This window comes from Oncorhynchus gorbuscha, linkage group LG15, assembly GCF_021184085.1.
Source record: "Oncorhynchus gorbuscha isolate QuinsamMale2020 ecotype Even-year linkage group LG15, OgorEven_v1.0, whole genome shotgun sequence".
NCBI classification, from domain to species: domain Eukaryota; kingdom Metazoa; phylum Chordata; class Actinopteri; order Salmoniformes; family Salmonidae; genus Oncorhynchus; species Oncorhynchus gorbuscha.
In genome coordinates this window covers 28896771-28922752 of record NC_060187.1, presented here as the reverse complement: position 1 = coordinate 28922752, position 25982 = coordinate 28896771, and the positions used below count along the sequence as shown (strand labels likewise).

Below are 25982 nucleotides of genomic sequence, written 5' to 3'. Positions count from 1 at the left end.
ACCTCTTGGGGCTGGGGTAGTGGTTGACTGCAGTGTGTGTGTGTGTGTGTGTGTGTGTGTGTGTGTGTGTGTGTGTGTGTGTGTGTGTGTGTGTGTGTGTGTGTGTGTGTGTGTGTGTGTGTTTACCTCTTGGGGCTGGGGTAGTGGTTGACTGCAGTGTGTGTGTGTGTTTACCTCTTGGGGCTGGGGTAGTGGTTGACTGCAGTGTGTGTGTGTTTACCTCTTGGGGCTGGGGTAGTGGTTGACTGCGGTGTGTGTGTGTTTACCTCTTGGGGCTGGGGTAGTGGTTGACTGCGGTGTGTGTGACTGTGTGTGTGTTGCTGTGTTTACCTCTTGGGGCTGGGGTAGTGGTTGACTGCGGTGTGTGTGACTGTGTGTGTGTTGCTGTGTTTACCTCTTGGGGCTGGGGTAGTGGTTGACTGCGGTGTGTGTGACGGTGTGTGTTGCTGTGTTTACCTCTTGGGGCTGGGGTAGTGGTTGACTGCGGTGTGTGTGACTGTGTGTGTGTTGCTGTGTTTACCTCTTGGGGCTGGGGTAGTGGTTGACTGCGGTGTGTGTGTGTTTACCTCTTGGGGCTGGGGTAGTGGTTGCCTGCGGTGTGTGTGTGTTTACCTCTTGGGGCTTGGGTAGTGGTTGACTGCGGTGTGTGTGTTGCTGTGTTTACCTCTTGGGGCTGGGGTAGTGGTTGACTGCGGTGTGTGTGTGTTTACCTCTTGGGGCTGTGGTAGTGGTTGACTGCGGTGTGTGTGTGTGTGTTTACCTCTTGGGGCTGGGGTAGTGGTTGACTGCGGTGTGTGTGTGTTTACCTCTTGGGGCTGGGGTAGTGGTTGACTGCGGTGTGTGTGTGTTTACCTCTTGGGGCTGGGGTAGTGGTTGACTACGGTGTGTGTGTTGCTGTGTTTACCTCTTGGGGCTGGGGTAGTGGTTGACTGCGGTGTGTGTGTGTTGCTGTGTTTACCTCTTGGGGCTGGGGTAGTGGTTGACTGCGGTGTGTGTGACTGTGTGTGTGTTGCTGTGTTTACCTCTTGGGGCTGGGGTAGTGGTTGACTGCGGTGTGTGTGACTGTGTGTGTGTTGCTGTGTTTACCTCTTGGGGCTGGGGTAGTGGTTGACTGCGGTGTGTGTGACTGTGTGTGTGTTGCTGTGTTTACCTCTTGGGGCTGGGGTAGTGGTTGACTGCGGTGTGTGTGACTGTGTGTGTGTTGCTGTGTTTACCTCTTGGGGCTGGGGTAGTGGTTGACTGCGGTGTGTGTGACTGTGTGTGTGTTGCTGTGTTTACCTCTTGGGGCTGGGGTAGTGGTTGACTGCGGTGTGTGTGACGGTGTGTGTTGCTGTGTTTACCTCTTGGGGCTGGGGTAGTGGTTGACTGCGGTGTGTGTGACGGTGTGTGTTGCTGTGTTTACCTCTTGGGGCTGGGGTAGTGGTTGACTGCGGTGTGTGTGTGTGTGTGTTGCTGTGTTTACCTCTTGGGGCTGGGGTAGTGGTTGACTGCGGTGTGTGTGACTGTGTGTGTGTTGCTGTGTTTACCTCTTGGGGCTGGGGTAGTGGTTGACTGCGGTGTGTGTGACTGTGTGTGTGTTGCTGTGTTTACCTCTTGGGGCTGGGGTCGTGGTTGACTGCGGTGTGTGTGTTGCTGTGTTTACCTCTTGGGGCTGGGGTCGTGGTTGACTGCGGTGTGTGTTTACCTCTTGGGGCTGGGGTAGTGGTTGACTGCGGTGTGTGTGACTGTGTGTGTTGCTGTGTTTACCTCTTGGGGTAGTGGTTGACTGCGGTGTGTGTGACTGTGTGTGTGTTGCTGTGTTTACCTCTTGGGGCTGGGGTAGTGGTTGACTGCGGCGTGTGTTGCTGTGTTTACCTCTTGGGGCTGGGGTCGTGGTTGACTGCGGTGTGTGTGTTGCTGTGTTTACCTCTTGGGGCTGGGGTCGTGGTTGACTGCGGTGTGTGTTTACCTCTTGGGGCTGGGGTAGTGGTTGACTGCGGTGTGTGTGACTGTGTGTGTGTTGCTGTGTTTACCTCTTGGGGCTGGGGTAGTGGTTGACTGCGGCGTGTGTGACGGTGTGTGTTGCTGTGTTTACCTCTTGGGGCTGGGGTAGTGGTTGACTGCGGTGTGTGTTTACCTCTTGGGGCTGGGGTCGTGGTTGACTGCGGTGTGTGTTTACCTCTTGGGGCTGGGGTCGTGGTTGACTGCGGTGTGTGTTTACCTCTTGGGGCTGGGGTCGTGGTTGACTGCGGTGTGTGTTTACCTCTTGGGGCTGGGGTCGTGGTTGACTGCGGTGTGTTTACCTCTTGGGGCTGGGGTCGTGGTTGACTGCGGTGTGTGTTTACCTCTTGGGGCTGGGGTAGTGGTTGACTGCGGTGTGTGTTTACCTCTTGGGGCTGGGGTAGTGGTTGACTGCGGTGTGTGTTTACCTCTTGGGGCTGGGGTAGTGGTTGACTGCGGTGTGTGTGACTGTGTGTGTTGCTGTGTTTACCTCTTGGGGTAGTGGTTGACTGCGGTGTGTGTGACTGTGTGTGTGTTGCTGTGTTTACCTCTTGGGGCTGGGGTAGTGGTTGACTGCGGTGTGTGTGTTGCTGTGTTTACCTCTTGGGGCTGGGGTCGTGGTTGACTGCGGTGTGTGTTTACCTCTTGGGGCTGGGGTAGTGGTTGACTGCGGTGTGTGTGACTGTGTGTGTTGCTGTGTTTACCTCTTGGGGTAGTGGTTGACTGCGGTGTGTGTGACTGTGTGTGTGTTGCTGTGTTTACCTCTTGGGGCTGGGGTAGTGGTTGACTGCGGCGTGTGTTGCTGTGTTTACCTCTTGGGGCTGGGGTCGTGGTTGACTGCGGTGTGTGTGTTGCTGTGTTTACCTCTTGGGGCTGGGGTCGTGGTTGACTGCGGTGTGTGTTTACCTCTTGGGGCTGGGGTAGTGGTTGACTGCGGTGTGTGTGACTGTGTGTGTTGCTGTGTTTACCTCTTGGGGTAGTGGTTGACTGCGGTGTGTGTGACTGTGTGTGTGTTGCTGTGTTTACCTCTTGGGGCTGGGGTAGTGGTTGACTGCGGTGTGTGTGTTGCTGTGTTTACCTCTTGGGGCTGGGGTCGTGGTTGACTGCGGTGTGTGTTTACCTCTTGGGGCTGGGGTAGTGGTTGACTGCGGTGTGTGTGACTGTGTGTGTTGCTGTGTTTACCTCTTGGGGTAGTGGTTGACTGCGGTGTGTGTGACTGTGTGTGTGTTGCTGTGTTTACCTCTTGGGGCTGGGGTAGTGGTTGACTGCGGCGTGTGTTGCTGTGTTTACCTCTTGGGGCTGGGGTCGTGGTTGACTGCGGTGTGTGTGTTGCTGTGTTTACCTCTTGGGGCTGGGGTCGTGGTTGACTGCGGTGTGTGTTTACCTCTTGGGGCTGGGGTAGTGGTTGACTGCGGTGTGTGTGACTGTGTGTACCTCTTGGGGTAGTGGTTGACTGCGGCGTGTGTGACGGTGTGTGTTGCTGTGTTTACCTCTTGGGGCTGGGGTCGTGGTTGACTGCGGTGTGTGTTTACCTCTTGGGGCTGGGGTCGTGGTTGACTGCGGTGTGTGTTTACCTCTTGGGGCTGGGGTCGTGGTTGATTGCGGTGTGTTTACCTCTTGGGGCTGGGGTCGTGGTTGACTGCGGTGTGTGTTTACCTCTTGGGGCTGGGGTAGTGGTTGACTGCGGTGTGTGTTTACCTCTTGGGGCTGGGGTAGTGGTTGACTGCGGTGTGTGTTTACCTCTTGGGGCTGGGGTAGTGGTTGACTGCGGTGTGTGTTTACCTCTTGGGGCTGGGGTAGTGGTTGACTGCAGTGTGTGTAACGGTGTGTGTGTTGGCACTCCAGCAGCACTGCAGGCAGAGCACCAGGCCCAGACAGAGACACAGGACTAGAGACACCACCAGGTAACTCTGTCGGTCAGACACCTAGAAAACACAAACACAACATTTAGACATCAGAAGAAACAAACTCCTAACATTCAATCATGACATTTTGCGAGTTCTGATTTAAATAGACCAACATTGAATCTGATATTCAATACGTGTAGTTAGTAAGGGCAGAAAGGCATAATGGTCTTCAGCTGTGTACCTCTCTCTGTAGCTGTGAGACAGTCATGGTGAGGTTGATCATCAGCTTGGTGACGTTCTCCAGCTGGCCCTGTAACATCTGGATAGACTCTGTCTGCCGCTGGTCCTGAGGGATCACACAACCAAAATACAACATTAATACAACCAAGTTGAACCAACCCATCCCAGAACCAACCGACACAACCTACACCAAACAATGACTCCATCACTGAACTACACAATAACAATCATGTAACACAATTGCAACAACCATCCCAGAATAAGCATCCGGCCAACCCAAACAAGAAGCAACTGTCTAACAGACCTGTTCTTCAGCGATGCGGGAGGTGTTCTCCAGTTTGACTATGGTCTTGTTGAATGCTCTCTGCATCTCCTCCATCTGCTTACGATACCTAGAACACACAACAAGCCAATCAGAGCCTGAACAGGACGAGTGATAGAGGAAACTACTAGGTTAAAGACAGACAGACACACACAGCTTACCTCTGGCTGAGTTCCTCCAGGTATCTGCTGCTGAGGGACATGTTCATCTCCAGGGCTTTGATCCTGTTGTTCAACCTCATGAACACACTCTCCTTCTGACTGGAGCCATACACGTTCACTCCTCCGTTCACCCCTCCATTCCCTCCAATGTACTCCCCCGCGTTCTGCAGCTCAGCGTAGAAGTCTGTAGCCGTCCGGTGTAAATGTCCGTTAGCGGTCACCGGGACGCTAAGCAGCAGGTCTTCCACGGATTCTTCCCCATGCAGGTGTTCTGCTGGCTGGGCAGAGGCATCTCCCTGCTCCCCCTGACCCTGGCTGTCTCCACCCTCTGCCCCAGCCCTGGGTGTGTGTGGCTCTGTGTTTGTGTCAGGCTGAGGGGGGACAGGGAGGTCAGTGGGAGGGGGAAGGTCTGCAGGTCTAGAGGCTGTGGGAAGGGGCTGGACTGGTTGCTCCTTCAGGGGAGGGGGGGGGATGTCCAGGGAGGCTGTGTCCAGGGAGGTTGGTAGGTGTAGGGGAGCGGTGGAGCTGGGAGTAGGGGTGCTGGCCTGTTGAGTCTCCGGGACGGGGGCTCCCTGCAGGGCTGGAGGGGGTACAGGGTCTTCTTGGCTGGGGTGCTGGGGAGCTTCGTCCTGGGTAGGGGTGGGTTTGCAGAGGGAGGTTTGAGAGAAGCTGTGGGGGGCAGGGTAAAGGTCCGGCTAGGCTCCAGCAAAATGATAGGGTCCACGGGGGTGTGTCGATGTGAAGGGTATGATTTTGAGAGTCTAAAGGGGGTAGGCCCTCATTTTGGGCTTGGGGGGCAGTCTCAGGCTCAGGAACCGTCTCTGTGTGTGTTGGGGCTTCCTGTGTGTGTGTGGGGGTAGGGACAGGGACCTGTATAGGGGTGTGTGTGTCTTGCTGCCTCTCTCTGGTGAGGTGAGCGTCACACCAGCGCTGTAGCAACTCTGGCAGTGTGGCCACACAAGAAAGAGAAGAGACAGAAGAGAGTGGACAGTACAGCTGGCTCTCCCTCTCCCTCATCCACTGTTCCTCTCTCTCCTCCTGCTCATCATCATCCCCCTCTTCCTCCATCAGAGTCACAGTGGACTGTGGGGGCTCCTCCTCCATCAGAGTCACGATCTGTCCATTCTCCGGGGAGGGGGGAAGCAGGGGAGAGTCAGGGTCCTCCTGGGGACCAGGGTCGTCTGGCTCCACAGTCTCCACACTGAGAGAAGGGGGGGGGGGGGGGGGAGTTAGACTCTTACTGCAAGGTGAATGAGGGCGAGAGTGAGTGAGAGCGAGTGACTCACGCTGGAGGAGGAGTGGTGGGGGTTGGAGTTGTGGTGAGCTGCACATCTTTGTTTCCCTCAGTCTCGTTCTGGGCTTCTGATGATGCGTTGGCTGGAAGAGATGCACAGACACACAGCAGGCTTTAGATAAAGTCATCAACTACCACAGAATCATATCTATGTCAACTACTACATTTAACCCTTCACAGGATAACAAACTATCACTGGACATGGCAGAGATCTCCAACCCCAGTCCAGTGGGGGCCAGTCTGCTCCACTCTACTGTATGTTGCCACTGCCAGCGGGTTAAAATTGGGAACAGAAACAGCTTTGTTTTGGCCAACATCTATGCTTGGTGTAACAACCACAAGAGTGGTCTGAACTAAAGCAGAAACAAGTCAGGCTGGTCCAGTTAGAACTGGTCTCAAACCTCAGCAACCTTATGGGTTGAAAAAAGATAAACCACCATCAGCTGCCTCACTGCAGCCCAGTGAAGGGTGTGTGTCTATAAGGATGAGGCTATTCAAGTTGAAAACAGTGTTTAGATTCCAGTATATTCTGAGGGCAAGATGGTGTCCTGAGGTAGTTGGTTCTGCGTCATGGACCCCCTAGTCCTAATAGACAGAGCTCGCCTCCTGCTGCTGTGTTGTATAACACAGAACTATTGTTCCTCTGATAACCTCCTGCCAAAAGTCAACTCGACATCTGAAGCTCCAGGCAGACACACATACACATGGACACACACCGCAAACCGGAGCTACAGTTGAAGTCGGAAGTTTACATACACCGTAGTCAAATACATTTAACCTCAGTTTTTCACAATCCCTGACATTTAATCCTAGTAAAAATTCCCTGTTTTAGGTCAGTTAGGATCACCACTTTATTTTAAGAATGTGAAATGTCAGAATAATAGTTGAGTGATTTATTTCAGCTTTCATTTCTTTCATCACATTCCCAGTGGGTCAGATGTTTACATACACTCAATTAGTATTTGGTAGCATTGCCTTTAAATTGTTTAACTGGGTCAAACGTTTCAGGTAGCCTTCCACAAGCTTTCCACAGTAAGTTGGGTGGATTTTGGCCCGTTCCTCCTGACAGAGAAGGTGTCATTGAGTCAGGTTTTTAGGCCTCCTTGCTCGCACACGCTTTTTCAGTTCTGCCCACACATTTTCTATGGGATTGAGGTGAGGGCTTTGTGATGGCCACTCCAATACCTTGACTTTGTTGTCCTTAAGCCATTTTGCCACAACTTTGGAAGTATGCTTGGGGTCGTTGTCCATTTTGAAGACCCATTTAACTTCCTTTAACAAGCTTTAACATCCTGACTGATGTTTTGATATGTTGCTTCAATATATCCACATACATTTTACTTCCTCATGATGCCATCTATTTTGTGAAGTGCACCAGTCCCTCCTGCAGTAAAGCACACCCACAACATGATGCTGCCACCGCCGTGCCTTACAGTTGGGATGGTGTTCTTCGGCTTGCAAGCCTCCCCCTCTTCAAACATAATAATGGTCATTATGGCAATAGAGATCTATTTTTGTTTCTTCAGACCAGAGAACATTTCTCCAAAAAGTACCATCTTTGTCCCCATGTGCAGTTGCAAACTGTAGTCTGGCTTTTTTTAATGGCGACTTTGGAGCAGTGGCTTCTTCCTTCTTTCAGCTTATGTCGATATAGGACTCGTTTTACTGTGGATATAAATAATTTTGTACTTGTTTCCGCCGGCATCGTCACAAGGTCCTTTTCTGAGATCGTACTTTGGTACAAATCATTCATGTCTCCTTCCTGAGTGGTCCCATGGTGTTTATACTTGCATACTATTGTTTGTACAGATGAATGTGGTACCTTCAGACGTTTTGAAATAGCTCCCAAGCATGAACCAGACTTGTGGAGGTCTACAATTTGTTTTCTGAGGTCTTGGCTGATTTCTTTTGATTTTCCCATGATGTCAATTAAAGAGGCACTGAGTTTGAAGGTTGGCCTTGAAATACATCCACAAGTACACCTCCAATTGACTCAAATGATGTCAATTAGCCTATCAGAAGCTTCTAAAGCCATGCCATCATTTTATGGAATTTTCCAAACTGTTTCAAGGCACAGTCAACTTAGTGTATGTAAACTTCTGACCCACTGGAATTGTGATACAGTGAATTATAAGTGAAATAATATGTCTGTAAACAATTGTTGGAAAAATTACTTGTGTTATGCACAAAGTAGATGTCCCAATCGACTTGCCAAAACTATAGTTTGTTAACAAGAAATGTGTGGTTGTTTTTGGAGTTTTAATGACTCCAACCTAAGTGTATGTAAATTTCCAACTTCAACTGTATATACACCTTGTATATGGTCCAGTTATTGTTATTTTATTGTGTTCCTCATCTTTACTTTATTTAGCTAATTGTTCTTACTTTTTTTTTAAACTCTGCATTGTTGGTTAAGGACTCGTGAGTAAGCGTATCACAGTAAGGTCTACAACTGTTCTGTTCGGCTCATGTGACAGATATAATTTGATATGACCCAGTTTCGGAACAGCTTAATCTAAGCAAGTTCCCCCCATCTTGCTTAGATTAAGCTGTTCCGAAACTGGGTCATATCAAATTATATCTGTCACATGAGCCGAACAGGCTCAGACTGTCCAGCGGTACAGTGAAGGAGGAAGAGAGGGCATAGACTTAGAAAATAGGAAAAGGGGAGTTGGGCAAGAGAAAAGAGGATGAGACTAGCGTGATTGTCTGGGAAGGAAGCAGAACCAAAACGGACAGTCAGAATGAATAAACGCATTAGATTGGAGCTGACTTGGCATGTACTGTGTGTGGGGCCTCTCTCAACACAAGCAACCCATATGCAAGTACACATCCGAAGTTCTATCACAATTTGTTGGCTTTGGACCAGCATTGCCGACTCACATTTGACTGAACATACAAAGACCTGCTGAGCTCCGAGTAGAATATGAAACTCATTTATTGTGGTGTGGATGAATAAGTTGGTTCTGCTTGATAGTTTCCATTGGCCGTGTGTGTAGTTACTAAACAAGCAGGGTTGAATAACAGGGCTGGTTCGGAAAAGAGAGGGCGAAGGACAGATCCGTACTAGATGGTTGAACTTCTCTTCTGTGAAGTAAATAGAAGGGGGCAATAGCCTGGGTCTGAGACTCACAAAACCATGCTGCTATATTTAAGACCTTTATTATGTATAGAATACCTCTAATGACACAATCCCCTAGGCAGCACAGTGCTTTAGTTAGCGCGAGACAAACATTCCACCACAAGCTTCATAAGCAAACCTCATGCCTCTCGCTCCAAGAAGTGGTGACCACAGCAAGTTATTTACAGTATCTAACACATAGCATTTCCTTTAAAGGAATGTATAGGATGGGGGGAGTGAGAGGAGAAGAGTGGAGTATAGGAGAGGAAAGAGAGGAGGAGAGTAGAGAGAGAAGGAGAGGGAGAGAGAGAAGGAGAGGGGGAGAAAGAAGGGGAGGGGAGAGAAGGGAATGACTGCCTTTTGGTAGGCCGTCATTGTAAATAAGAGTTTGTTCTTAACTGACTTTCCTAGTTAAATACACATTTTAAAAAGGGGGAGAAGAACCCATACCTTCTATCTGTGCTCCTCCCTCAGGCTTGCCTCCCAGAACATTGGCTGCTATGTTGTTGACCATGTTGAGAATGGCATCTGTAGGGAGTACACACACACACACACACACACACAGCATCATGAATGTTATCCTTCACTGGTAGTATAGTAAAATAGGTGAAGGCCCCACAGGAATCTGTAAAACCACAGGCCTTTGGCATTCCCCTCAGCCACACTCTCCATTCCCTTACCCAACCACTTCTCTCCAGCCCCTGCCAGTCTCTGCTTGGCTACAGAAGACCCTGTCAGTCTGCTTGTTCTCTCACTGAGTTGGGGTGGGGGTCGTGTAAGAATGGGCCAGTCTGTTTTCTCAATGTTGAACGTGTGTGTGTGTGTGTGTGTGTGTGTGTGTGTGTGTGTGTGTGTGTGTGTGTGTGTGTGTGTGTGTGTGTGTGTGTGTGTGTGTGTGTGTGTGGGCGTGTGTGTGTGGGAGGGGGGGGGGTCTTAGCCAATCTGATTACAGCCTCATTGCAGTGCCAGTCCCTCCCCCATAGAGGCAGGGAGAAACAGGAGCTCCAGTGAGTTATGTACGTCAGTCGCTAACCCGCTCTGTGTGTGTGTGAATGGTGTGTGTGAGTGGGAATACAGCAACTGATGGAACATTCAGGACTTCATGTATTCAAGGAAAGCAGCTTCTAGTCTCTCCATTCTCCAAGAAACAACCTGTTTGAGAGGCAATTCTAGAGATCAATTATCTGGTGTGATTAGATACAATAGAGAACTGACGCTCAGCCAGGATATCAAGTTACCCATGTTAATGCAATCATGTGCCATGTGAATCTACAGTTCCTTCAGAAATTATTCATATCCCTTGACTTATTCCACATTGTGTTACAGCCTGAATTCAAAATGGATTCTTTCTTACCCATCTACACACAATACCCCATAACGACAAAGTGAATTAATATTTTTTTAAATTTGAGCAGATACGGAAATACCTACATTACGTAAGTATTCACACACCCGAGTCAATAATTTGTGGTGGCGATGACAGCTGCGAGTCTTTGTGGATTAGTCTCGAAGAGCTTTCCACACCTGGACTGTGCAACATTTTATTATTATTTTACATTTTTTTCAAGCTCTGTCATATTGTTTGTTGAGCATTCCCAGTCAACCATTTTCAAGTCTTGCAATAGATTTTCAAGTAGATTTAAGTCAAAACTGTAACTCGGCTGCTCACGAACATTCTCTGTCTTCTTGGTAAGCAACTCCAGTGTAGATGTGGCCTTGTGTTTTAGGTTATTGCCCTGATGAAAGGTGAAGTCATCTCCCAGTGTAGAAAGCAGACTGAACCAGGTTTTCCTCTAGGAATTTGCTTGTGCTTAGCTCCATTCTGTGTTTGAAATTCACTGCTCAACTGAAGGACCTTACAGATTATTGTATGTGTGGGGTAGAGATGAGGTTGTCAATCAAACATCACGTTAAACACTATTACTGCACACAGAGTCCATGCAATTTATTACATGACTTGTTAAACACATTTTTACTCTTGAACTTATTTAGGCTTGAAGGGGTTGAATACTTATTGACTCAATACATTTATTTCAGTTTTGAATTAATCTAGAAAAACATAATTCCACTTTCACATTATGGTGTATTTGTGTATAGGCCAGTGATAAACTAATCTCAGCGTAATCCCTTTTAAATTCAGGCTGTAACAACAAAATGTGGAAAAGGTCAAGGGGTGTGAAAACCTTTAAGGCAGTGTAGGCTCAAAACAATCTGACGTGATTGTGTGTCTGTGTGTACGTACGTACTTGTGGCAGAGCCCAGCAGATTTTTGGACCCCTTGTCCTCAGAGTGGAGGTACCCAGGAGGGTAGTCTGTAGATAAGGGGAAAAAATGAAAGAGTATTTAAATCAAATTAAATGTTATTGGTCACATACACATGGTTGGCAGATGTTATTGCAAGTGTAGTGAAATGCTTGTGCTTCTAGTTCCGACAGTGCAGGAATATCTAACAATATCCAATAACTACCAAATACACACAAATCTAAGTAAAGGAATGGAATAAGAATATATACACATATACATATATGCATGAGCAATGACAGAGCAGCATAGGCAACGCAGCCAACGCAGCCACTGCCAGCTAGCCTACTTCAGCAGTACTGTTTCATTTTAATCATTTTAGTCAATAAGATTCTTGCTACGTAAGCTTAACTTTCTGAACATTCGAGACGTGTAGTCTACTTGTCATTCCAATCTCCTTTGCATTAGCGTAGCCTCTTCTGTAGCCTGTCAACTATGTGTCTGTCTATCCCTGTTCTCTCCTCTCTGCACAGACCATACAAACACTCCACACTGCGTGGCCGCGGCCACCCTAATCTGGTGGTCCCAGCGCGCAAGACCCACGTGGAGTTCCAGGTCTCCGGTAGCCTCTGGAACTGCCGATCTGCAGCCAACAAGGCAGAGTTCATCTCAGCCTATGCCTCCCTCCAGTCCCTCGACTTCTTGGCACTGACAGAAACATGGATCACCACAGATAACACTGCTACTCCCACTGCTCTCTCTTCGTCCGCCCACGTGTTCTCGCACACCCCGAGAGCTTCTGGTCAGCGGGGTGGTGGCACCGGGATCCTCATCTCTCCCAAGTGGTCATTCTCTCTTTCTCCCCTTACCCATCTGTCTATCGCCTCCTTTGAATTCCATGCTGTCACAGTTACCAGCCCTTTCAAGCTTAACATCCTTATCATTTATCGCCCTCCAGGTTCCCTCGGAGAGTTCATCAATGAGCTTGATGCCTTGATAAGCTCCTTTCCTGAGGACGGCTCACCTCTCACAGTTCTGGGCGACTTTAACCTCCCCACGTCTACCTTTGACTCATTCCTCTCTGCCTCCTTTCCACTCCTCTCCTCTTGACCTCATCCTCTCACCTTCCCCCCCTACTCACAAGGCAGGCAATACGCTCGACCTCATCTTTACTAGATGCTGTTCTTCCACTAACCTCATTGCAACTCCCCTCCAGGTCTCCGACCACCACCTTGTATCCTTTTCCCTCTCGCTCTCATCCAACACTTCCCACACTGCCCCTACTCGGATGGTATCGTGCCGTCCCAACCTTCGCTCTCTCTCCCCCGCTACTCTCTCCTCTTCCATCCTATCATCTCTTCCCTCTGCTCAAACCTTCTCCAACCTATCTCCTGATTCTGCCTCCTCAACCCTCCTCTCCTCCCTTTCTGCATCCTTTGACTCTCTATGTCCCCTATCCTCCAGGCCGGCTCGGTCCTCCCCTCCCGCTCCGTGGCTCGACGACTCATTGCGAGCTCACAGAACAGGGCTCCGGGCAGCCGAGCGGAAATGGAGGAAAACTCTCCTCCCTGCGGACCTGGCATCCTTTCACTCCCTCCTCTCTACATTTTCCTCCTCTGTCTCTGCTGCTAAAGCCACTTTCTACCACTCTAAATTCCAAGCATCTGCCTCTAACCCTAGAAAGCTCTTTGCCACCTTCTCCTCCCTCCTGAATCCCCCCCCCCTCCTCCCTCTCTGCAGATGACTTCGTCAACCATTTTGAAAAGAAGGTCGACGACATCCGATCATCGTTTGCTAAGTCAAACGACACCGCTGGTTCTGCTCACACTGCTCTACCCTGTGCTCTGACCCCTTTCTCCCCTCTCTCTCCAGATGAAATCTTGCGTCTTGTGACGGCCGGCCGCCCAACAACCTGCCCGCTTGACCCTATCCCCTCCTCTCTTCTCCAGACCATTTCCGGAGACCTTCTCCCTTACCTCACCTCGCTCATCAACTCATCCCTGACCGCTGGCTACGTCCCTTCAGTCTTCAAGAGAGCGAGAGTTGCACCCCTTCTGAAAAAACCTACACTCGATCCCTCCGATGTCAACAATTACAGACCAGTATCCCTTCTTTCTTTTCTCTCCAAAACTCTTGAACGTGCCGTCCTTGGCCAGCTCTCCCGCTATCTCTCTCTGAATGACCTTCTTGATCCAAATCAGTCAGGTTTCAAGACTAGTCATTCAACTGAGACTGCTCTCCTCTGTATCACGGAGGCGCTCCGCACTGCTAAAGCTAACTCTCTCTCCTCTGCTCTTATCCTTCTAGACCTATCGGCTGCCTTCGATACTGTGAACCATCAGATCCTCCTCTCCGCCCTCTCCGAGTTGGGCATCTCCGGCGCGGCCCACGCTTGGATTGCGTCCTACCGGACAGGTCGCTCCTACCAGGTGGCGTGGCGAGAATCTGTCTCCTCACCACACACCACTGGTGTCCCCCAGGGCTCTGTTCTAGGCCCTCTCCTATTCTCGCTATACACCAAGTCACTTGGCTCTGTCATAACCTCACATGGTCTCTCCTATCATTGCTATGCAGACGACACACAATTAATCTTCTCCTTTCCCCCTTCTGATGACCAGGTGGCGAATCGCATCTCTGCATGTCTGGCAGACATATCAGTGTGGATGACGGATCACCACCTCAAGCTGAACCTCGGCAAGACGGAGCTGCTCTTCCTCCCGGGGAAGGACTGCCCGTTCCATGATCTCGCCATCACGGTTGACAACTCCATTGTGTCCTCCTCCCAGAGCGCTAAGAACCTTGGCGTGATCCCTGTCGTTCTCAACTAACATCAAGGCGGTGGCCCGTTCCTGTAGGTTCATGCTCTACAACATCCGCAGAGTACGACCCTGCCTCACACAGGAAGCGGCGCAGGTCCTAATCCAGGCACTTGTCATCTCCCGTCTGGATTACTGCAACTCGCTGTTGGCTGGGCTCCCTGCCTGTGCCATTAAACCCCTACAACTCATCCAGAACGCCGCAGCCCGTCTGGTGTTCAACCTTCCCAAGTTCTCTCACGTCACCCCGCTCCTCCGCTCTCTCCACTGGCTTCCAGTTGAAGCTCGCATCCGCTACAAGACCATGGTGCTTGCCTATGGAGCTGTGAGGGGAACGGCACCTCAGTACCTCCAGGCTCTGATCAGGCCCTACACCCAAACAAGGGCACTGCGTTCATCCACCTCTGGCCTGCTCGCCTCCCTACCACTGAGGAAGTACAGTTCCCGCTCAGCCCAGTCAAAACTGTTCGCTGCTCTGGCCCCCCAATGGTGGAACAAACTCCCTCACGACGCCAGGACAGCGGAGTCAATCACCACCTTCCGGAGACACCTGAAACCCCACCTCTTTAAGGAATACCTGGGATAGGATAAAGTAATCCTTCTCACCCCCCCCCCTTAAAAGATTTAGATGCACTATTGTAAAGTGGCTGTTCCACTGGATGTCATAAGGTGAATGCACCAATTTGTAAGTCGCTCTGGATAAGAGCGTCTGCTAAATGACTTAAATGTAAATGTAATATGGTATAAAATGCAGTATATACACTACCTTTCAAACGTTTGGGGTCACTTAGTAATGTCCCTGCTTTTGAAAGAAAAGCACATTTTTTGTCCATTAAAATAACATCAAATTAATCAGAAATACAGTCTCCACATCAACAGTGAAGAGGCGACTCCGGGATGCTGGCCTTCTAGGCAGAGTTCCTCTGTCCAGTGTCTACCATCTACTGTATCTTGCCTATGCCGCTCTGTACCATCACTCATTCATATATCTTATGTACATATTCTTTATCCCCTTACACTTGTGTCTATAAGGTAGTAGTTTTGGAATTGTTAGCTAGATTACTTGTTGGTTATTACTGCATTGTCGGAACTAGAAGCACAAGCATTTCGCTACACTCGCACTAACATCTGCTAACCATGTGTATGTGACAAATACAATTTGATTTGATTTGTGTTATTTTGTCCATCTTAATCTTTACTTTTTATTGGCCAGTCTGAGATTTGGCTTTTTCTTTGAAACTCTGCCTAGAAGGCCAGCATCCATGATTCGCCTCTTCACTGTTGACGTTGAGACTGGTGTTTTGCGGGTACTATTTAATGAAGCTGCCAGTTGAGGACTTGTGAGGCGTCTGTTTCTCAAACTAGACACTAATGTACTTGTCCTCTTGCTCAGTTGTGCACCGGGGCCTCCCAATCCTTTATATTCTGGTAGAGCCCGTTTGCGCTGTTCTGTGAAGGGAGTAGTACACAGCGTTGTACAAGATTTTCAGTTTCTTGGCAATTTCTCGCAACAAGAAAAGACTGACAAGTTTCAGAAGAAAGTTATTTGTTTCTGGCCATTTTGAGCCTGTAATCAAACCCACAAATGTTGACGCTCCAGATTATCAACTAGTCTACAGGCCAATGTTATTGCTTCTTCAATCAGAACAACAGTTTTCAGCTGTGCTAACAACTGCAAAAGGGTTTTCTAATGATCAATTAGCCTTTTAAAGGGATCAACTTGGATTAGCTAACACAACGTGCCATTGGAACACAGGGGTGATGGTTGCCGATAATGGGCCTCTGTACGCCTATGTAGATATTCCATTAAAAATCAGCCGTTTCCAGCTACAATAGTCATTTACAACATTAACAAAGTCTACACTATTTCAATGGACAAATTTTTTTTGCGTTTCTTTCAAAAACAAGGACATTTCTAAGTGACCCCAAACTTTTGAACTGTAGTGTACATGGGTGATCCAAGATATATAAACATGATTAAAGTGACTAGTGATCAATGTATTAAAGTAGCCAATGATTTCAAGTCTGTATGTTGGCAGCAGCCTCTCTGTGTTAGTGATTGCTGTCTATCAGTCGATGGCCTTGAGATCGAAGCTGTTTTTCAGTCTCTCGGTCCCTGCTTTGATGCACCTAATCAGGTACTTTATTGAGAACACAATCTCTTTCATAACCGATTATCAAACAGTGTACCATCTCACCATAATCCTCATCAAGGTACTCCAGCCTCTCTGAGGGGTACTGAGAATCTGCAATCTCTTCATATTCCTCCACCATACTGGTACCAAACACCCTGTAAACACACACACTGTTATATAACACACACACACACACACACACACACACACACACACACACACACACACACACACACACACACACACACACACACACACACACACACACACACACACACACACACACACACACACACACACACACACACACACACACACACACACACACACACTAACATCTGGTTACATTTATCATATACAGCTGAAAGAGAGGAATTATGCTTAGGCTAACATGAAATTTGTCAGAAAACTGACAGGTGGGTTGACATGTTGCTGAGAGTACACTGTTCCCTATAGTATTCTCTAACTCAAACACCAGCCCTGAGGGGATGTGGGTTTGAGTGAGAGGTTCAACATCAGGGACGTCTGTACTGTAACTGCACATTCATATATACATCAACCCTTTAACCTTATCGACTGAGAGAATGTACACCTTAACATGTGGTTTATCTACAGAGTAGCAGCAGTTAAGTGGATGTGAACTTCGTTCCAGTTAAAAGGGGACAGAAAGGGTGTTTTTATTTTGTTTTCAGATCTTCAACCAAAACCTAATATTAGATCAAGGGAACCTGAATAAACAAATAACAATACTTATTTAATTAATTTCTTAAACAATGTTAAGCAACACCCAATGCCCTGGTGTGAAAAAGTAATTGCCCCCGTTACACTAACTGGTTGTGCCACCTTTGGCTACATTGACTCCAATTAAACACTTCCTGTAGTTGTTGATCAATCTCTCACGTCGCTGTGGAGGAATTCTGGCCCACTCTTCCATAAAGAGCTGCTGTAACAGCAACATGTGTTTTTTTTAACAATGAACTGCTTGTTTGAAGTTCTGCCACAACATGTCAAATCGGGACTAGGTCTGGACTTTGCCTAGGCCATTCCCATGTAGACTTGATTGTGTGTTTTGGATCATTGTCTTGCTGCATGACATAGCTGTGTTTCAGCTTCAGCTCACAGACGGATGGCCTGACATTCTCCTGTAGAATTCTCTGATACAGAGCAGAATTCATGGTTCCTTCTATTAAGGCAAGTTGTCTAGGTCCTGTTGCAACAAAGCATCGTCAAACATCACACTACCAACACCATGCTTGACTTATCTGTCCATAGTACGTTATGGATCATCCAGAGTCTGGATGATCACCCAGGTGCTTTTTGGACTACATGGGTCCCATTATGCCTGGTGAAAACCAATCACTGCACAGTAAGAGCCTCATACCAACTATCAAACATGGAGGTGGTGGTAAGTGTGATGCTTTGCTGCCTCAGGACCTGGACGACTTGCCTTAGCTTCTTTGGGATAGGGGGCAGCATTTTCACTTTTGGATGAATAGCGTGCCCAGAGTGAACTGCCTCCTACTCAGTCCCAGATGCGAATATATGCATATTATTATTAGCATTGGATAGAAAACACTCTGAAGTTTCTAAAACTGTTTGAATGATGTCTGGGAGTATAACAGAACTCATATGGCAGGCAAAAACCTGAGAAAAATCCAAACAGGAAGTGGGAAATCTGAGGCTTGTAGTTTTTGAACTCACCCCTATCGAATACACAGTGGGATATGGGTTATTTTGTACTTCCCAAGGCTTCCACTAGATGTCAACCGTCTTTAGAATGTTGTTTCAGGCTTCTCATGTGATGTGGGACCGGATGGGAGCTCTTTGAATCAGTGGTCTGCCTACAGCCTCATTCTCAGTCACGCGCTTTCACTTGAGAGGTAGCTGTTGTTTCATTGCTTTTCAACAGACAATGGAATTCTCCAGTTGGAACATTATTGAACATTTATGATAAAATCATCCTAAAGATAGAAACTTGTCAAACTAAGTATAGAATCTTCGACATGTAATATAACTTTTTGAACGTTTCGTCCGAATGGACGATATCACGCATTTGGATTTGTTTACCAAATGCCCTAACAAAAGAAGCTATTGGACATAAATGATGGACATTATCGAACAAAATAAGCATTTACTGTGGAACTGCGATTCCTGGGAGTGCATTCTGATGGAGATCAAAGGTAAGTGAATATTCCGCTAGCGGAACCCCAGTCCGAGACCGGTTAATAGATGGAACCATGAATTCTGCTCTGTATCAGAGAATTCTACAGGAGAATGCAGTTCATGCATGCAACAAGCAGTTCATGCGTGAAAACCCACAAATGTCACTGAGTTAAAGCAGTTCTGCATGCAAGATTGGGCCAAACTCTCTCCAAGCAATGGTAGAGACTGATCAACAACTACAGGAAGCATTTGGTTGCAGTCATTGTAGCTATGTGGTACAACCAGTTAGAGTTTAAGGAGGCAAATCATTTTCCCACAGGGGAATTGGGTGCTGGATAACTGTTAATTAAATAAATAATATACGCATACTTTTTGGGGGGTTATTTGTAACCTCAGGTTCCCTTTATCTAATATTAGGTTTCAGTTGAAGATCTGATCAAAGACATGCAAAAATAGAGAAAATAAGGGGGCAAATACTTTTTCATAGCACTGCATCTGTAAAAAGTGAAATGACAGTCTCTCTACCACTCCTTCCTTCCCTCCCTCTATACATCTCTAACCTGATGAGGCTGAGGGGACAGAAGTGTTCTGATCCAAAGTGGGAGATGAGCTCCACCTGGAGGGAAGGGGAGAGGAAGGGTTAAACCACTGGTAAAACACTCACACCTGGTTAATTAAACCACCCAGCAACACTAACATTCTAGTCATCCAATAACGTCTATACTAAATCAAATCAAAGGTGATGTCGTAGAACTTGCCAAGCTGACAATATGTTTTTATTAATGTGTGTTTTGTTTTAGTTGGTTTTGGTCATGCATTACAGTATCTGTGCACTGCCACCAAAGCTCCCCATTATGGTACATTATAGAACGCATCATTGCATATTTACAACCTCTAAAAGAGAAGAATGCTAACCTTTATGTACTTGATGAACATCTGATGCAAGAGGAAGAGACAGAGAGAGAGAGAGGGGAAAAGGAGAGAAATCAGGAAAAGGCTGATTCATGCCACAAGCAAGTCAAGCAACTGGTCCTTTTTTGGCATTTTCGCAAAATGATTTCCTGACAACATAACAGTGTTGACTGAATGCTGGCTCTACAAGAGACTACAAGGAGAAAGCAATAACGGACAGGGTAAGGTATATGAAGCAAAATAAAGGTACAAATAGCATTAAAAGGGAAATGTATTATACAGTGCATTCGGAAAGTATTCAGACCCCTAGACTTTTCCCACATTTTGTTACATTACAGCCTTATTCTATAATGGATTAAATTGTCGTCGTCCCCCCCAATCTTCCCAAAATACCCCATAATGACAAAAACACGTTTATAGAAATTTGGGAATTTATTAAATTAAAAAACAGGAATTAAATCTTTACACAAGTATTCAGACACTTTACTCAGTACTTTGTTGAAGCACCTTTGGCAGAAATTACAGCCTCTAGTCTTAGGTATGACGCTACAATCTTGGTATACCTGTATTTGGGAGCTCCTCCCATTATTCTCTGTAGATCCTCTCAAGATCTGTCAAGTTGGATAGGGAGCGTTGCTGCACAGATATTTTCAGTTCTCTCCAGAGATGTTAGATTGGGTGCAAGTCTGGGCTTTGGCTGGGCCACTCAAGGACATTCAGAGACTTGTCTCGAAGCCTCTTCTGCATTGTCTTGGCTATGTGCTTAGGGTCGTTGTCCTGTTGGAAGGTGAATCTTCACCCCAGTCTGAGGTCCTGAGCACTCTGGAGCAGGTTTTCATGAAGGATCTCTCTGTACTTTGCACCCTTCATCTTTGCCTCGATCCTGACTAGCCTGCCAGTCCCAACCACTGAAAAACATTCCAACAGCATGATACTGCCACCACCAAACTTCATCATAGTGATGGTGCCAGGTTTCCTCCAGACGTGACACTTGGCATTCAGACCAAAGAGTTTAGTCTTCATTTCATCAGACCAGAGAATCTTGTTTCTGACAGTCTGTAGGTGCCTTTGGGCAAACTCCAAGCGGGCTGTTATGTGGTTTTTAATTTAGAGTGGTTCCGTCTGGCCATACCATAAAGGCCTAAATGGTGGAGTGCTGTAGTGATGGTTGTCCTTCTGGAAGGTTCTCCCATCTCCACAGAGAAACTCTAGAGCTCTGTCAGAGTGACCATCGGGTTCTTAGTCACCTCCCTGACAAAGGCCCCTCTCCCTCGATTACACAGTTTGGCCGGACGGCCAGCTCTTGGAATAGTCTTGGTGGTTCCAAACATCATCCATTTAAGAATGATGGGGGCCACTTAGGGACCTTAGGGTCCTTCGACCTCATGGCTTGGTTTTTGCTCTGACATGTACCGTCAACTGTGGGATCTTATATAGACAGGTGTGTGCCTTTCTAAATCATGTCCAATCAATTGAATTTACTACAGGTGGACTCCAATCAAGTTATAGAAACATCTCAAGGATGATCAATGGAAACAGGATTTCATCTGCGCTCAATTTAGAGTCTGAATAGTTATGTAAATAAGGTATGTTTTTTATTTGTAATAAATTTGCAAACATGTCTAAAAACCTGTTTTCGCTTTGTCATTATGCGGTATAATGTGTAGATTGCTGAGGATTTATTTGTATTTAATCCATTTTAGAATAAGGCTGTAACATAACAAAATGTGGAAAAAGTCAAGGGTTCCGAATAGTTTCAGAATGCACTGTAAGTATTTATAGCAGTTACTTTAGAGGAGTAGGGAAGAGGTAGCCACACACACACACAACCGAGACAAAGACAACCGAGCCACACACACACACACAACCGAGACACAGACAACCGAGACAGAGACACAGACAACCGAGACAGAGACACAGACAACCGAGACAGAGACACAGACAACCGAGACAGAGACACAGACAACCGAGACAGAGACACAGACAACCGAGACAGAGACACAGACAACCTAGACAGAGACACAGACAACCTAGACAGAGACACAGACAACCTAGACACAGACAACCTAGACACAGACACAGACAACCTAGACACAGACACAGACAACCTAGACACAGACACAGACAACCTAGACAGAGACACAGACAACCTAGACACAGACACAGACAACCTAGACAGAGACACAGACAACCTAGACAGAGACACAGACAACCTAGACAGAGACAGAGACAACCTAGACAGAGACAACCTAGACATAGACAACCTAGACATAGACACATCAGAACAAGACAGACACAGACAACCTAGACAGATAGACATCAGAACAAGACAGACACAGACAACCTAGACAGAGACAACCTAGACAGACACATCAGAACAAGACAGACACAGACAACCTAGACATAGACACATCAGAACAAGACAGACACAGACAACCTAGACATAGACACATCAGAACAAGACAGACACAGACAACCTAGACATAGACACATCAGAACAAGACAGACACAGACAACCTAGACATAGACACATCAGAACAAGACAGACACAGACAACCTAGACAGATAGACATCAGAACAAGACAGACACAGACAACCTAGACAGATAGACATCAGAACAAGACAGACACAGACAACCTAGACAGAGACAACCTAGACAGACACATCAGAACAAGACAGACATCAGAACAAGACAGACACAGACAACCTAGACAGACACAGACAACCTAGACAGAGACAGACAACCTAGACACAGACACATCAGAACAAGACATATCAGGTTGATATCAGCTTCAGTTCTTCTTGAAACTAAATCAACTTTGGACCTATTCACACAGTAGTTTGTGAAATTACAATTCATCTTTTGGTAACAGTGGCATATTCATATTAACCCAACACCACAAAAAAATCTCCCCAAAAATGTTATTTTAAACTACACAAAGAATTAAATAAATGCATGCAATAACACTTAAAGCGTTAGATAAGAGAAGATGGCGAGGAGGAGCAGAGTTGAAAGACTACAATATAGTAGGCACTTTCCAATACTTCTTTACTGTATCTGTACTGTATTTATTACACATAGAAGTAGGGAGGAAAGGTAGCTGAAATACATCAACAACCTCAGAATATTTCCTTCCACATTTTCACCCTCACATATATGATGTGAGATTTCAGTAGGGAGCCAGTGTCATGTTGATGACATAGGAAACCTATTGTGAAGTGATGAGACATTTACCTGGGCTTAGAACATAGAATTCAAATGGTGAGTGTGTCTGCAGTTTGTCTGTGTATGGGTGTTTGCAGTGTGTGTGTGTGTGTGTGTGTAGGTGTGACTATGTAAGTATGTACCTTGATGTATTTGGCGTAGAGCTGTTCATCCAATGGGAAGCTCTGGACGGTGCGCTCGTCACGGGCGTGGAACGTTCCCAACTTCAACCACTTGTTGGTGGGATACCTGAGAGAGAGCAAGAGAACAAGAGGGGCGGTCAGAGGGGTGTGTGTGTGTGTCCTGAGAGAAACGGGAAGGGTGTGCATGTACCTGTCGCTGATGGAGACCAGGAAGTCTTTAGGTGTGGAGGAGAAGAGTTCAAAGTTAGCGATGTCCAACTGTTTCACCTGGATGGGCTCACACAGCTCTATCACAAACCTAGAGAGAGAAAAGGGGAAGGGGAATATAGAGGTAGATGAGGAATGGTAATGTGAGATCATTTCCAGCTGCCTGCTCTCCCCTTGACCTCTGCCTGGGCAGATGGTTGGCAGTTGGGGTCACACGTGCTGAGGGGACAATGTGTGCGTGTGCGTTTCTGGAGGAAACGGCAAAGCAGAACACTGAGTAACCCATTGTCACTCTGCAGCTCCACAGAGAGCAGCCAGGACCAGGAGAGAGAGGTGGAAGGGCAAACTGTCCACAAAATTAAACAACGAGAGATGACTAGATTGAAAATCTGACACCTTTATTTATTCTCATGATTGTTTCGAACTGTGTATCCCCTCTTGCACAATCTTAACTGAAGCAAAAATGACAACGTCTCCTGCATCAGCAAGTATAGACACGCCCCTCGAATGTGTGTGTGACTCACCAGATCTTGATGCTGCAGGGGTTCAGCATGTACAGGTCCATATTCTCCATGAGGATAGCAGATGTACTCTGGAAACCAGAGAGGATAGAGAGAACAAAATGGCAAATATGAGACACATAATGAGTCAATGGACGGATTCTTACGGTTCTAAGAACATAAAGACGGGTGTGTTACCTTGGCCTCTGTGTTAGCTGACAGTATCTTAGCACCACACTCCACAGAAGCATAGTTGTTTTTAAAGTTCTTCTGTACCTTCTTCACAGGGGAGCTTCCACTTGAAGAGGTATGGAGGGACAGAGCTGGAGAAGACAGGGTGGTTAAGAGGTGTGTGTGTGGGTTGGTTCTTCTATCCTTGAGGGGACCTAAAATCCCCCAAAAGTCCCCACAAGGATAGTAAAAAAAAAGGAAAATTCTCCCTTGTGGGGAAATTTCCCATGTCAACAAAGGCTATTTTAAGCTTAAGGGTTAAGTTTAGGGTTACTATTAGGGTTAGGGTAAAACCCTATTTATGCTCGATCCGAAAATGTGGTCGGAAACTTCATATGGAGGGTGTGACGCAATTGCCGAGCTTCTGGAGGCATGCAGAGGCCAAATCAAGCTCCATACCGCATTGCTGTGCTCCTCTCAAATGTTTTAACTATGTGGAGGGCTCCGTATAACTCCACATTCACATGATTGGTTGACGGCAGGTGGGGATGGTATATCTTGTATAAACACAAACGCACTTCCTTGACAACAGCTCTGTTCAGCGCAATAAGGATGAAACCCTGACGTCTGTGGAGGCTGCATGGCAGTAAATGCTGTACGGCCTCGTCAGAAGTCAGATTGACCATGCAGAGCCTTTAAGGGGTTAGTGGTTAGAGGTTTAGGAGTTAGGACAGAGAAAATAGGATTTTAGTTCCCCACGAGGATAGAACAAAACGTGTGTGTGTGAGAAAGATGCAGTCCGGGTCCTTAAACACTTCCAAATCCGTAACATAGTGTACAAATGAAAATAAAACAAAAACATATGAAATGGATGACGTAGTACACAATTACCACCGTCATGCCATCTGTTTATAAATGTGTCTGGTCTGTGATGGTGATGCTGAGGACAGGAGATCTACACAAGGTCCAGTTTCTAGCTCAGTGCATAATAACACAATGGGTTAACTGACCCTGCCACGCTGTCTATGATCTAAGAGTGTGAGGGTACTGTACGTAATCTGGAAGTATTTTTATGTGTGTGTGTGTGTTTGTGTGATTGTGTGTGCAGTGCATGTGGCGTGCAGTTTGAGAGTGTGTGTGAACTCATGCATGTCTGTTGGTCTGTGTCCTTCTGCTCCAGTAGACCAGGCCATTCATGACGGTGGAGAAAGAGTGCTGCCTCAGAGGAGGAGGGTGAGAGGTTGACAACACACACACACACACACACACACACACACACACACACACACACACACACACACACACACACACACACACACACACACACGGTCCAGTACCCATACGGCCCTCATTCAGGGAAGAGGGAAGAGATTCAAGAATGAAAGGCAAGAGGGGAGAAACTATGAGGCATAGAGAGAAGGAGGAAGATGGAGGGAAGAGAGAAAGAGATCGAGTGAGTTGAAAGGAGGAAAGAGATTTGTGAGGTCTCTCCACTAGTTTGTCTGAAAAATGACTGTTGCGACCATCATGCCTTCTTCATGGTCACGGAGCTTCTCCTGAACATGATATTAATGATGGGAACGTGTCCCTGTGTGTGTTTCTTACTCTTCTCTTTCTCCACCTCCATGACTTGTTTCTTCCACTCGTCGAAGGTTGGGATGTCCTCCTTACTGGGCACTGAGGGGTCCGTCTCAATAGCGCTGGCATCACTGGCATCCACTGCCTGATCCACTGCCTTGACAGGTATATAGACACACGTCATACAGACACGTCATACAGACACGTCATACAGACACGTCCAGTGAGCTGTAATTTATATATTACACAATCACTTGATAAGACCCCAGAACGGTCGACAAAGCCACCAAATGGCAAAGCCTGTTCATTAACACACAGATACGGGCCAATCCGGTTCAGCTCTGTCTGTCTGCAGCCAATGTAGTTGGTACAGAGCTGTTCTGTTCTCCAATACTGGACAGGGCTTCTATTTCATCACCATCTACAAACAAAGGCTGACCCTCTTCTTCTCTCATTCCCACCCTCTTCCATTCTCTCGCTCACTCACTCCCTCCCTTCCTTCCATCCCTCATCCCAGTAACAGAAAGGCAGAGGGAGCAGAGGGTTAATTTACTGAATGAAGGATTTTGCAGAATTGGCTGCCAAGCTGTGTGTAGCTCCTCCCCCCCAATGCTCACACGTAAACCTCTACACTCCCATTACATTTACAGTCAGTGGCACAACTAACGGTCTACTCTCTGTAACACTGAGGAATAGGTTGTAGGACTCCCTCTCACCTGCTGGTCTTGGTCGGTGTCTTGGTGCCTGTGGGAGGTGTTTCCCCCCCAGGTCCAGCTCTGGTAGACCGTGGTCCTGGTCTGGGTCCTCTGGGCTGACAGATGCTTGGACATCAGCATCAGAACCAGCCTGAATTTGATCCTGCTCTGACTGGCTCTCCACTAGGTCAGCATCACCACTATGGGGGAGAGGGAGAGAAGGCGAGTGGAGGACAGAAGAGCGGGTTAGA

The 25982-nt window shown here is 47.2% G+C and overlaps 1 protein-coding gene across 1 annotated transcript in view; it reads right to left on the bottom strand.

Annotated features, from left to right (window-relative positions):
* LOC123996862 (SUN domain-containing ossification factor-like) overlaps positions 1–25982 on the bottom strand; it is a 45377-nt gene that overhangs the window by 15250 nt on the left and 4145 nt on the right. The window contains 17 exon segments of the mRNA XM_046300641.1: positions 3763–3905; positions 4069–4173; positions 4372–4459; positions 4551–4981; positions 4983–5751; positions 5837–5927; positions 9416–9493; positions 11212–11277; positions 16221–16312; positions 18881–18936; positions 19236–19256; positions 22581–22686; positions 22771–22878; positions 23312–23379; positions 23486–23610; positions 25064–25193; positions 25753–25931. Of these exon segments, the coding sequence (XP_046156597.1) occupies positions 3763–3905; positions 4069–4173; positions 4372–4459; positions 4551–4981; positions 4983–5751; positions 5837–5927; positions 9416–9493; positions 11212–11277; positions 16221–16312; positions 18881–18936; positions 19236–19256; positions 22581–22686; positions 22771–22878; positions 23312–23379; positions 23486–23610; positions 25064–25193; positions 25753–25866 (2591 nt within the window). The 5' untranslated portion in view covers positions 25867–25931.